This window comes from Vipera berus (genome assembly GCF_964194415.1).
Source record: "Vipera berus genome assembly, chromosome: 5".
NCBI lineage: Eukaryota > Metazoa > Chordata > Lepidosauria > Squamata > Viperidae > Vipera > Vipera berus.
Genome location: NC_138207.1, coordinates 52,932,499 through 52,946,321, shown reverse-complemented (window position 1 = coordinate 52,946,321; position 13,823 = coordinate 52,932,499). Strand labels below are relative to the sequence as shown.

General features: G+C 36.3%; 1 protein-coding gene across 2 annotated transcripts in view; it reads right to left on the bottom strand.

Annotated features, from left to right (window-relative positions):
- The window catches only part of SMC3 (structural maintenance of chromosomes 3), a 40,323-nt gene that overhangs the window by 13,698 nt on the left and 12,802 nt on the right, over positions 1–13,823 (bottom strand). Inside the window, exons 7-19 of one of the 2 annotated variants that reach the window (XM_081329020.1) lie at positions 13,691–13,769; positions 12,703–12,820; positions 9,607–9,782; positions 9,363–9,443; positions 8,878–9,042; positions 8,391–8,512; positions 7,612–7,825; positions 5,584–5,687; positions 2,763–2,862; positions 2,128–2,288; positions 1,170–1,311; positions 679–829; positions 41–193 (exon numbers count right to left, since the gene is read on the bottom strand). In XM_081329020.1, coding sequence (XP_081185146.1) covers positions 41–193; positions 679–829; positions 1,170–1,311; positions 2,128–2,288; positions 2,763–2,862; positions 5,584–5,687; positions 7,612–7,825; positions 8,391–8,512; positions 8,878–9,042; positions 9,363–9,443; positions 9,607–9,782; positions 12,703–12,820; positions 13,691–13,769 — 1,766 coding nt within the window. The remainder of the gene's footprint in view (positions 1–40; positions 194–678; positions 830–1,169; positions 1,312–2,127; positions 2,289–2,762; positions 2,863–5,583; positions 5,688–7,611; positions 7,826–8,390; positions 8,513–8,877; positions 9,043–9,362; positions 9,444–9,606; positions 9,783–12,702; positions 12,821–13,690; positions 13,770–13,823) is intronic. The other variant, XM_081329021.1, reaches the window with a different exon arrangement.

Here is a 13,823-nt window from a genome sequence, read left to right as displayed (position 1 = left end):
TATTTTACAGACAAGCAAGCAGGTAATATATGAAGGATATTTTCAATGTTTCTGCGCAGATTTTCATTGAGTTTTGCTTCAAGTTCTCCAAGTTCCTCTTCTGCTTTCCTAACATCTTTTTGGAGTTCAAGTCGAGACTTTCTTGTATCATAATAGCCTCCAGTTAAAGCCCCTCTGTGACTGACTTGATCACCTACAACAAAAATGTTCTGTTGAATAAAAAATATTTTAAAACTGGACTGCACATGAAACAATTCACCTGACAGAACACAAATGTGATGAGTTACACGCATAAGATGAATCCAGGAAAATACACTGCTACTTCTATGTGGCAAGGACAACAGGTTACCAGAATTTACTTTCAGCAAATTCTAATTGTTATTTCATGGGAACTGAGAACTGCAGTTTATGCAGTCAATTCTTAAACAAGCCAGCCTCAAGATAGTTGAATCAGTAATTACCATATAAGGAATATTGAAATATTATTGAAACTTTTCTAAGCACACAAAAGAAATTATGACATTAGCAAACACAAAGCTCACTTATTCTAAGCTTCTCTTCACTCATGATTTAATCTGAAATGCTGGCACATTTAATAGATTTAATATTGTATTGGCCAGATCAAAGCAAGCTGAAATATGTTATTTACATAATAAATCGAACTGTAACCAACCATACCTTCCAAAGTAATACAATCCATAGTAAAAGCTCTAGCCAACTGTGTAGATACTTCCATGCTTCGACAAATAAGTGTCTTTCCAAAAACGTGTTTAAAGGCTTTATCGAATCTTGGATTGTACCTCAGTTTACTGATCATTGGAATAGCATCCTGAAAATAATAATCAAACCAAACAACTGAAAAATTTGCAAAACCAGGAGAATTTATTTTAGATTTAACAGATGCAGATTAAATACACTATGTGATCTAACCCAGAACTACAAGCAATAAAAAGCATTGAAATGCAAAATACTGTTAATACTGATTATGAGAAATATCAAAGGAAAATATGAGTTTAGACTATTCAGGATCACAACATACAGATAGAGGCAACCAAGAGCAAACAGCTTATATTTTATTCATTCTATTTATTTGTAGCTACTTTAATACGAAGATATTGTGGTCATATAACTCAACTAGCAGTAAATTATTTATAGCCAAACCAACTTACATTTGTTTCAGGATATGCAGTATCTCTAACATCCAGTTTGTTCAGAGGAAGAAAAGTCACCTCCCCTGGTAGATTCATTTTATTGAACTCCATCAGTATTTTAGTACTAACCTCATCAGAATCTACAATGTGATAAAACAACCTGTAATAAAAAGAAAATGTTTACTGTAATTAAGACAACACAGTATGTCCCATTCCCTATATTCAAGATAACCATAAAAAGATGAATAAACTATCAGTCAAATGTATGTAATCATAGTTTATAACTGAGTCAGGCAATTTTTGTTGTTTCTCTTAACTGCTTGCTAAGCAGCTTGGTTTTGTATTGTTTCTTACAGTAAAGCCATCAATGTTACAACCAGGCGGTTTATCAACTGCCCGCTTGCAAGCCCAAAACCGATTAAGGCTGAGAGAAAGGAACTAGCCCACAGGTCTGCAACCCGCGGCTCCAGAGCCGCATGCGGCTCTTTCAGCCGTCTCCCGCGGCTCCCAGTCCTCTGCCATGTGCAGTCAAAAAAAAAAAAAAGGCGGGACTAAAAAATTTCAACCAATCAATTCAAATATGCAGGGTAGGTGCATATCTCGCCTTGGCTCCACTCTTCAATCAAACCCTGTTCTGCGCATGTGTGCATGTACGCACATGCGCACACATTTTTTTGCGGCTCCCAGTTTTTCCTTTTGTGAGGGAACCGGTTCTGAGTGGCTCTTTCACTGTTTCAGGTTGCTGACCCCTGAACTAGCCCAAAGTTTCTATACCTAAGGGAGGACTAGAATCAGAATCTCCCCTCTTAATCCATCATCTTAATCATTATAGCACACCGTCTAAAATGTTGATAGCAAGTACTGTTGGAATTCTCTTCAAAATATTTGAAGCCTACAATTGCCTCAAAAAATCATTTACCATTTTAAGTGCAACACAAAAACACAGTTACAAAAAAGTAACTAGTGATAACTATACCTATTTCCTGCAGTAACTTCAACACAGGTGTAGAAGGCAGGTTCACATTCAAAGTTATTCATTACAATTCCATGATAGCCATTCAAAACATGTTGATTAATGCCTTTACGACGAAAATGCTCCAGAACCTTGTTTATGCTATCAATGCCATTTAGAATAGCCTGTTTATAATAAAATAGAATTCATTGTAAATCCTGTATTCTGTCGAAATTGTCTTAAATCCAAGGTCATTAACACTTTTCACAAGAACCCTTCCCAACATAGCAGAGAACAGTCTTCAGAACTGCTATTATTTTATATGTATTTTATACAATTATGTGGAGTGTTTTTCCTGCACATAAGATACAGTAAATTAATCACACAAACACATAAATAAGTTTGTAAAGCTATTACTATGTGAATACATATAGACTTAAGTAAATGTTTGGTGTATGGTGCTATTTTATATGGAAATCAAATTCTGATAAACCATGATTATAATTTTATTTCATCAAAGTTTTTAGTCTTTACTACTCTTTTTTACTTTCAAGACTCCTATCATTCTACTATGCCCCATATTAAGAAGCCTAAAGTATAAGAACTGCACTATTTACAATAGAAGTCTTTCAGCAAAACACCAATAATTACAATCAAACCTTTCCTGTTGCTGCTCTAAGAAGTTGTTGTTTCTTCTCCAAATCCTCTCTCTTTGCAGCAAGAGCTTGCTGTTCTGCATTCTCCTCTCTCCACAAATAACTGAAAAATATTTTTATAGATAGCTTTAAAAGGAGACAATATAATTTTTATTAATATGTTATGCAGCATTTCAAAGTAGAATACCTACATTGTGTGCACAATTATTATGCAAGTTGTATTTTAGAGGATTTTCTTATTGGAACAACTGCAGTGCTCTCGGTCAATCCAAAAATGTTAATAAACCTCAACCCTGAATATTTAAGAAAGTAAAAGTGAGGTTTTGGCTTTCATAGGAAAATATATGTGCAGAATTATTATGCAACTAAATGAGAAACAAAAAATTGCCTATCTCACTTGTTCATTTGCATCTGTTAAAGTGAGAATAAACAAACTCAAAATATACAAATAAACATTTCTGACATTTTAAAAAAAAATCAGTGACCAATACAGCCACCCTTCTTTTCAATAACAGTCATAAGCCATTCATGGGGTCTGTCAGTTTCTTGATCTGTTGAAGATCAAAGTTTTGTGCAGCAGTAACCATAACACTCCCAGACATTGTTCAGAAGTATACTGTTTTCCTTCACTGTAAATAGGGTATAGGTCAGGTGAGGAAGGTGGCCATGTCATTATTCGTTCATCTTTAAGGATTTTAGTGGCTAGTCATGCAGCGGAGTATTTTGATGCATGCGATGGAGCATTGTCCTGCATACAAAAATATGGGTCTTCTTGAAAGATGTACTTTTTCCTGCACCACTGCTTAAAGAGTCTTCTAAAAACTGGCAGTAGGTTTGGGAGTTGATTTTGAGTTCATCTTCAATCCGAAAAGGTCCAACTAGCTCATCTTTAACAATACTAGCCCATACCAGAACCCCACCTCCATCATCCTGGCATCTGAGTCGAAGTGGAGCTCTTGCCCATTGCTGATCCAGCCATGGGCCCATCCATCTGGTCAGTCAAGAGTCACTTTTCATCTCATAATTCCATAAAACCTTTGAGAAATCTGTCTTCAGATATTTCTTGGCCCAGTCTTGCTGTTTCAAATTATGTGTCTTGTTCAGTGGTAGTTGGGTTTCGGTGTTCCTTACCTTGGGCATGTCTCTGAGCACTGAAATCTTGTACTGGGCACTCCAGGTAGGTTGCTGTTCTGGAATATGATATCACTGGAGAATAATGGGTTCCTGGTAGCTTCACATATGATTTTTTCCCCAATCTTTGACAGTTAATGTGCATATTTTTTTCTCAACATGTTTCCTGTGACCCTGTTGACTATTTGCAACAAAACATTTTGATGGTTCTGTGATCATGCCCCAATATCTTAGCAATTTCAAGAGTGCTGCATTCCTCTGAAAGACTTATAATTATGCACACCTTGATATAGCGCAGGGATCTTCAAACTTGGCCCTTTTATGATTTGTGGACTTTATCTCCCAAAATTCCTCAGCCAGGCATGCTGGCTGAGGAATTCTGGGAGTTGAAGTCCACAAGTCATAAAAGAGCCAAGTTTGAGGACCCCTGATATAGGGTGTTGATCTCCTTAGAGTATCAAGACACTGTAATATTTGAGAACCCATAAATTAGTCTGCAATAAAGTAGCACTATTGAAGATCTAATGTGAAATTTTATTTCCTTCCACCAGTAGAATAATAAAACAAGTATTATTTTTGGTTTTTGAGTAGAATGCTGAGGGACACATTCAATGGGCAATGCAAGGATTATAATTAAATGATTAATGCAATTGTTTTCCACCCACTTAATTATAATTTAAAGCAATCCAAGGATTTGGGTAAGAAGTCTCTATCATGAGTGTCAAACTTGATCACATCACGTAACGTATTGTTGCATATCACGACATTTTTTGCCTTTGAAGAGCTGGGGTGGGTGTGGCCTGTATCTGACACATCTGGCCCACGGGCCGCCAGTTTGACACCCCGGGTCTAGATCAGGGCTTTTCTACCTTTTCACCCATTGTACCACTTTTAGGATATGGCAACATCTGAGTACCACCAGCAAGGTTTCAAAAACTTGACGACCCAAAAAAAAAAAAAGTGATGAAATACAGGTAGTCCTTGACTTACAACAGTTCACTTAGTGACTGTTCAAAGTTACAATGGCACTGAAAAAAGTGCCCCCCAAGCCACAGCCGAGCAAGACGCCTGCCTGCCAGGCGGTGCTCTTCCTCTTGTCTGAGGTTTTCATTGTTGTATTTCTGTTGAGAATTGGTAGCGAGGGTGGGGTGGGGATGTTTGGTTTTTATTCACCCCTCCCCCATCTGCTGGGTGGTTGTAGCAGGTTTTGGTCACTTCACATGACCCTGGGACACTGTGACCATCATAAATATGAATCAGTTGCCAAGCATATGAATGTAAATCACAAGACCCTGGAGATGCTGCAACATTCCAGCTGATCGGCGCTTCTCCTGGGCTCAGCAGAAGCGCCGGGATCAGCGCCGAGCTCCAGCTGGAGCCTGGCGCTGATCCTGGCGCTTCCACAGCCCTGCAGCTCCAGCCATCTCTCACTCAGGCTTGTGCAGTGCTACCACTGGTTCAGCTCATTCCCCTCCCCCACTACTTTTCTAGGATGGTCGCGTACCACCTGCCAGGTGCCAATGTACCACAGGTGGTATCCGTACCACTGGTTGAAAAGCCCTGGTCTAGATGCTCAAGCTAAGCACCCTGGTCTAAGATGACATCTTCATAAGAATACATTTTAAAAATAGGGAAATTTACACGTATTCTTACAAGCATAAATAAGAATGTAAAGACTCAATAAATTACTAACTTTCTTTCACTCTGTAGCTCATCTTTTTTGTTTTTCACTTCATAATATTTTCTGTCCAGTTCTTCAACACGAGCTTTCACTTCATTGAGATCTTGGTCCAATTTCTAAAGTACATAAGTGTTTTAAATATATGTCACAATTTTTGCTAACTTTAACACTATTAAGCAACATCAACTTTACAAACAAGTTTGGAATTCAATGATTTTTTTTCAGCATTTAGATAAACAATGTAAACAAACAAGCAATTTAGATTGGTTTTTAGTGTAGCTGAATGCAAATAATTAATACAAGATAACACACTCATTTATTAAATGCTGCTGCAGCTGAAGTGGAAAGAAATGGACCATGCTGTCAATATTGTAGCCTACCACCTGATATATGTTAAAAATGGTCCTGTGAGTAAAGGTACAATTATCATCTTTACCGTAGAAAACAAAAAATAATTCAAAGGTGGACTGAATACAAATATCTATAAATGATCACAAATGAGATCTGATCTATACTCTGTAAATAGAAGTATCAGGTTATGTGGTTGAAACCATACCATTCATTACGTTTAACTATTCATTTTATCAAATTAATATATAGCTTTTTTCAAGATTAATAATGCTAAGATGTATCTTTTTTATTAAAAATGATTCTGTAAAATGAACATATTTAACGCTAACATGATTAATTGGCCAAAAAAATTGTTATTTAACACTGAAATTATCAAAAATGTATACGGGCGTGTCAAATACATTTTGGAAATGCAATCAATGCGAAGGTGCTTTTTATCATCTTTGGTGGACATATAAGAAAGCTAAGAAATACTAGGATCAGATGTGTATTTTGGTTCAGAGTTCTTAAAATAAATGTACAATTGAAACCAGAGGCTTTCTTTTTAGGCTTGATAGATGAATAGATTGAAAGAAAACATGGGATTTTGTTTCCTTATATGACAACAGCAGCGAGACTTTCGTATGAACACAGGTGGAAAGACTTACAAATTCCTGCATTGAAAGGTATTGAAGTTGATAGAATTGGCTTGAGATGGCAAAACTGACCACACTGATTAAAGACTTTTGCTTGAAATTGAAAGAAATAAAACTGTAATTTTGGGACATGACAATTAGAACCGTTTATGATGATAAAAATATTGTGTGTTAATATGGATTTTAGAGTAAGAGATTAATGTATTTTGTATTTGTATCTGTACTGAAGAAAAAAAAATCTATTTTTTTACCTTTTTTCTTCTGCACTCCTAATTTTGCTTTTCTTGAGCTTTTCTTTTTCTAATTCATATTTGCTGTTTCAATAACAATTTCAACAAAAAATAAAATTTAAAGGAAGGATTGTTTTTGTTTTGTTTTTGTTTTTAAAAAGAATAATTGTATCCATGAAGCATTTGCAGAATAATGCTCACCAAAGGGGAAGCATTTCTCCTCCAACTTACTACACTACAGTTATCAGGGATATATTCAAAACATTCGGTTTCAAGTGGTTTGCTACCAAACTGAAATATGGATGAAGCCAGGTTATCAGGCTTTATCTCACAAACAGGAACGAATCATTTTCACAAGCAATCCAACAACTAGCATGAGATTTACTGAAGAAAATAAGGCAACCCAGTAAAGACTTTCAGCAACTTCAGTGATTTAAGAACAAGCTATGTATATATATGTTTAATAGTATTTGTATGTGTGTTTGTACGTAAATACAGGGTTTAGTCTTGAGTCACTATAGTTTTGCATTCCTCTTTCTTATTAATGGATTACTTAACAAGCTGAGATGTAGTATGTGTGATGAACTTTTCTTTCATAAAAAGAATCTCTGAATGATGTGTAAACTAGGATTTATGAGCATCCTTGCTTAACATTGTTTGTGAACTAGGAAGGTACAGTTTACATATTATAGTTTACAAGGAAGGTAAAGTTTACATATTATATCTAGAAGTGTAGTTTCCAAGAATAGCTCACCCATCATTTTATATAAAGGAAATACAGGAATTAGGCTAAATTATGTGCATCAACGAGCTCAAATACTTACACTGTACTGTTCCAGGTTCTTCTCTTTGTTAGCCTCGGTATCTTCCAAATCCTTATGTATAGCTGCAATCTGTCTTTTCTTGTCATTGATAGCTTGATCTAAGGACCTGAGTTCTTTCTTAATCCATTTATCTCTTTCTTCTTTAGAGGTAAATTGACTTCCTCGACCTTGCTTTGCATAAAGATCAGTTCTCTCCTGGGTAGCCTGGGCTAGTCTGTTCAAAGGTAATTAAAATTAAGAGTTTTAATAGAATTATCATAGCCAAAATATATTCAAATTTAACAATGTTGTCATTATATGAATTCATTTTCTTAAAACTACATGACTGCTTCAGAAAAATAAATGTACCATAACTAGTTTTTGTTTAATTCTATAATTTACATTTATTCTTATCATTTCCTGCACATATAAATTACAGAAGACCTAATGTAATAAGGACATAAAATAGGATAGGGAACTTGTACTGACTAAAATTTACATTTTGGTGTTTTGTTTTGCATTTTCTGCCTTCTAGATAAAGGATAAATTGTTAAGAGTCATGATATAGAAAAAACAGAGCTATATTCCAAAGTGAGCATGGCTATGGAAAAATTAACACCCATATCTATCCAAAAAAGAAAAAAGGGACAACTTCCAAAACAAAGTAGCAGGAAAAATGGTATTTGCCTTGATTTTGAAGTAACAGTTATAATCTAACATTTTTTCAAACCCTGCAGGTCACAAACACTGGGTATGGAGCTGTTTCTAAATGTTTTTTCAGAATATTAGCTATTTCACACCTGGCAATTCCTCGTTCTTCTTTTTCTTTTACACTGTTGAACTTGGGTTCCGTTTCTGCCAGTTCTTTCTGCTTTTCTTCAATTTTTTCAAGAAGTTTCTGTCTCTCCTTCAGTAGTCTTTTCTGAAAATAAAGATAACACAATAGTCAGAAGTATGTAAAGCCATTTTTGTATTACAATAAAAATAATAGTTTTAATAACTTAAAAATGTAATAGAAAGATGTTTAGAAACTTCCTGCTTTCGATGCATAAATGTTCAAAGTAACATCAATACAATCCTGATAATAGAGCTGTCAGCTCTGTCATTTACTGTCATTTTCAGTAAATGATTTATAACTTAGTGATAGCTGTAATCCTCAGGCAAACTTTTCCAGAAGAACATGAAAAGATGAATGCTACATAAAATTTACTCCAGTTCATATTCTTTTGATGAAAAGCAGATATAAAGAAAAAAGACAAGAAAGTTCTTTCACTATGGGACTCTTACCCGTTGTTCACTATTTCCAGCGAGTTCATCTTGCAAATCTTTTGCTTTAAGCTCTAACTTGGTCCTTTGTTTTATCTGTTCTTGTCGCTCAGCACTGAGTTGCTCCTTCTCTTCTTTCATAGCTGAAATCTTTGTTTTCAGTTCACGGACTTGTCTTTCAATTTCCTACATACAAACATGGTATTAATAAATACTAAGCAAAAGAAATATAGCAATTCTCAATATCTACATAACAAGATTTAACCACAGAGATTCATATGGGAACTAATTTTTGGAAGTTTATCGCTGATATTATCATTACATGCACCGCAGCATATAAATGAAAATATGAAATTCTATTTGTCGTATAGAGAATCCATTTATTCATTCTTTCTGTATTCCACCGCAATCTCAGTCCACAGTTTCAGATGTCTGGGTAGCTTCATATTGCATAAAATATTTTAGCTTTCTTACAGTTGGAAATATCTTGTTATATTTATTTTTACCTCCATTTTATCTCGAGCATCCTGTTGTGCATCTCTTAATTGCCTTGATTTTTCTCCATTTGTTTCTCGTTTTGCTGAAAGCTGAAAACATTCAGCAATTAACGTTTGGTATACTACTGGTAATGTAATAATAATACTATATGCAATAATATTGCATAAAGCATAGCTATAAAACTAGAGTTTTTATGAAAAAAAAAGGAAAATAGCTATTTATTTTTAACACACAGCTAAAACAGTGACTTACTTCATCAAGTTTAGCTCTGGTTTCATTTAGTTCCTGATTATAAATGGTATATTCCAATGCTCTCCTCATTTTATCCCATTTTTGATATTGCGCTAATTCTTCCTTCTCTTCTTCCAGAGTATGTAATCGCTCTTCAATATACTTCAACAGCTCATTTATTTTCTCCCTTTTCCCTTCTTTAAAAGTCATTCAGAAACAAATTAAACAAGAAAGAGCATTGTTAGTAAATATTAGTAAATGCGTGCCTCTTAATACTTCCTGGGAACATCAATTGACATGGAATGCAACTAAACTGAATCCTTTTAAGGGCAATATGAATACTTTATTCAAATTGTGAACAACCTGTATTCATATTTTGTTCTCAATGTTTTACTGAGTGGCAGTGTCACATTTTAATAGATTTACCTACGTATGGAAAAATAATCTAAATATATCTTAAATATATTTATGAACAAAAATACGAACATTCTCCCCAAGATAAGCATTTATTTAATGACAGTTTCCATTAGAAAGTTCGTCACACTGCCAATGCACTGTCTGGGAGACTAGCTGCAGTTTACAGGGAGTGCAGAATTATTAGGCAAATGAGTATTTTGACCACATCATCCTCTTTATGCATGCTGTCTTACTCCAAGCTGTATAGGCTCGAAAGCCTACTACCAATTAAGCATATTAGGTGATGTGCATCTCTGTAATGAGAAGGGGTGTGGTCTAATGACATCAACACCCTGTATCAGGTGTGCATAATTATTAGGCAACTTCCTTTCCTTTGGCAAAATGGGTCAAAAGAAGGACTTGACAGGCTCAGAAAAGTCAAAAATAGTGAGATATCTTGCAGAGGGATGCAGCACTCTTAAAATTGCAAAGCTTCTGAAGCGCGATCATCGAACAATCAAGCGTTTCATTCAAAATAGTCAACAGGGTCGCAAGAAGCGTGTGGAGAAACCAAGGCGCAAAATAACTGCCCATGAACTGAGAAAAGTCAAGCGTGCAGCTGCCAAGATGCCACTTGCCACCAGTTTGGCCATATTTCAGAGCTGCAACATCACTGGAGTGCCCAAAAGCACAAGGTGTGCAATACTCAGAGACATGGCCAAGGTAAGAAAGGCTGAAAGACGACCACCACTGAACAAGACACACAAGCTGAAACGTCAAGACTGGGCCAAGAAATATCTCAAGACTGATTTTTCTAAGGTTGTATGGACTGATGAAATGAGAGTGAGTCTTGATGGGCCAGATGGATGGGCCCGTGGCTGGATTGGTAAAGGGCAGAGAGCTCCAGTCCGACTCAGACGCCAGCAAGGTGGAGGTGGAGTACTGGTTTGGGCTGGTATCATCAAAGATGAGCTTGTGGGGCCTTTTCGGGTTGAGGATGGAGTCAAGCTCAACTCCCAGTCCTACTGCCAGTTTCTGGAAGACACCTTCTTCAAGCAGTGGTACAGGAAGAAGTCTGCATCCTTCAAGAAAAACATGATTTTCATGCAGGACAATGCTCCATCACATGCGTCCAAGTACTCCACAGCGTGGCTGGCAAGAAAGGGTATAAAAGAAGGAAATCTAATGACATGGCCTCCTTGTTCACCTGATCTGAACCCCATTGAGAACCTGTGGTCCATCATCAAATGTGAGATTTACAAGGAGGGAAAACAGTACACCTCTCTGAACAGTGTCTGGGAGGCTGTGGTTGCTGCTGCACGCAATGTTGATGGTGAACAGATCAAAACACTGACAGAATCCATGGATGGCAGGCTTTTGAGTGTCCTTGCAAAGAAAGGTGGCTATATTGGTCACTGATTTGTTTTTGTTATGTTTTTGAATGTCAGAAATGTATATTTGTGAATGTTGAGATGTTATATTGGTTTCACTGGTAAAAATAAATAATTGAAATGGGTATATATTTGTTTTTTGTTAAGTTGCCTAATGATTATGCACAGTAATAGTCACCTGCACACACAGATATCCCCCTAAAATAGCTATAACTAAAAACAAACTAAAAACTACTTCCAAAAATATTCAGCTTTGATATTAATGAGTTTTTTGGGTTCATTGAGAACATGGTTGTTGTTCAATAATAAAATTAATCCTCAAAAATACAACTTGCCTAATAATTCTGCACTCCCTGTATAAATAGTTCTCGACTCACGACCAGAGTTGGGATTGGAACTACCGTGGCTAAGCAATGTAGTTGTTACGTGAATCACACCCAACCATATTTTTGTGTGGTCATTACCATGATTAAGAGATTCACGCATCTGACTTCCCCCATTGACTTTGCTTATTATAAGCCCTCTGGGAAGGTCACCAATGGAAAAAGGTGACCTCCAGATGCTGCAATCATCGCAAATACAGGCCGATTGCCAAGCACCTGAATTTTGATCAGATTACCATCAAGAACCAGTCATAAGTGACTTTGTTCAGTGTTATCGTAAATGTTAATGATCATTAAATGAATGGTTGCAAGTCGAGTACTACCTGCAGTTCATGTAAGTCTAGGCTGAACAATTAACACCACTGCTTTACAAAATATATATAAATCCAGCAGTTTAACTGTCATTTTTCCATGTAAGAGCAATGAATATGTATATGAATAAGGTAAAGGTAAAGGTTCCCCCGCACATACGTGCTAGTCGTTTCCGACTCTAGGGGCCGGTGCTCATCTCCGTTTCATAGCCGAAGAGCCAGCGTTTGTCCGAGGACGTCTCCGTGGTCATGTGGCCGGCATGACTAGATGCCAAAGGCGCACGGAACGCTGTTACCTTCCCACCGTAGTGGTCCCTATTTTTCTACTTGCATTTTTACGTGCTTTCGAACTGCTAGGTGGGCAGAAGCTGGGACGAGTAACAGGCGCTCACTCTGTTACGCGGCACTCGGGATTCGACCCGCCAAACTGCCGACCTTCTGATCGACAAGCTCAGCGTCCTAACCCACTGAGCCACCGCGTCCCATGTATATGAATACAAAGACAATAATTATCAGATGTTACAAATATCACTGTTTTAAATCCTGCTAAATGAAGTCCCCAAATTAGTAAAATTAAAATGTGTGAAATACCAATAAAATGAAATATTATGGAAACTCGGATATAAATTATGTTACCTGTCTCCTTCATCAAGGAAATACTCTCTTCTTTACGTTCATCATATACTCTAGTTCCAGCTACTTCTCTGAGCAATTTTAGCCTCTGAGAATCAGGAGCTGTGGCCATCTGATTGATCTAGGAACAACATTTTCTTTTACTGTTTTTGTTTATATGTAGAAAGCAAACAGGTAATGTGATTTTATAATTCTTATAATTATCTCCAAATTAGTCATGCTGCTCCAACTAGTGAAAATGTGAATATGACATCTGGAAGACATTCCCCCCTCAGTCTTTCCCATTTTAAACATGTATTAGCCTGCACTCTTAAATATGTTTACTGTGTTGTTTGTTGCAACTAGAGTGTTATCAAGCTATTCCAGACAAAATGTAGCTGTCACTTAATAATGATCAGTGCAAGTGTTATCATCAATACTTTTATTATCGCTAATAAAAATTATTACAACCAATTCATGTACTATAAAATGATTTGTTTGTTCTGAAAATGTTAATGGATTGATTGATATTTTCATGGAAGATAAACCTGATCTGTACAATTGTTCTTATTTTAAATTGTTACTCTTATTATAATGCCATAATGTAATATAAGGTTGAAACTACAAAGGAAAAATACATTGTATTTGAAGCACATTAATAAACAAACGGAAAACAAATTTTGAATGGTTCAGATTAAGGAGAAATATAAATGAAAATTAGTCAATTAAAGAAGCAGTTTGCAACCTTTCTCAATCTACGGACTGGTGGTGGCGGGGGAGGGGGGAAAGAGGGAATGATTTTGCCTGTGCAACCTAATCCTGTGTGTGCATATAAATGAAGCTTCTTGCTCTTGCCCAGCGCTTGTGTGACCTGGTACCAACCCGTAGCCCGAGGGCTGGGGACCCCTGAATTACAGTATAATTAGAATTCCTGCTTCAGTTTTAGTGGAAACTTTACTTTGAAGGTTATGAACTTTTCTTTTTGCAAAATAGTTACTAGCTATTGTCATACCTTTCCTTGCTTAACAATATAATAGGGATTGCTGCGAGAAAATCCAGCACTTTCAAGGAGGTTCATGACATCATTTTTCCTAGAAGTAAATTTTAAGCCAATTTTATTAACATTGTACACAAAAGTGGCATAA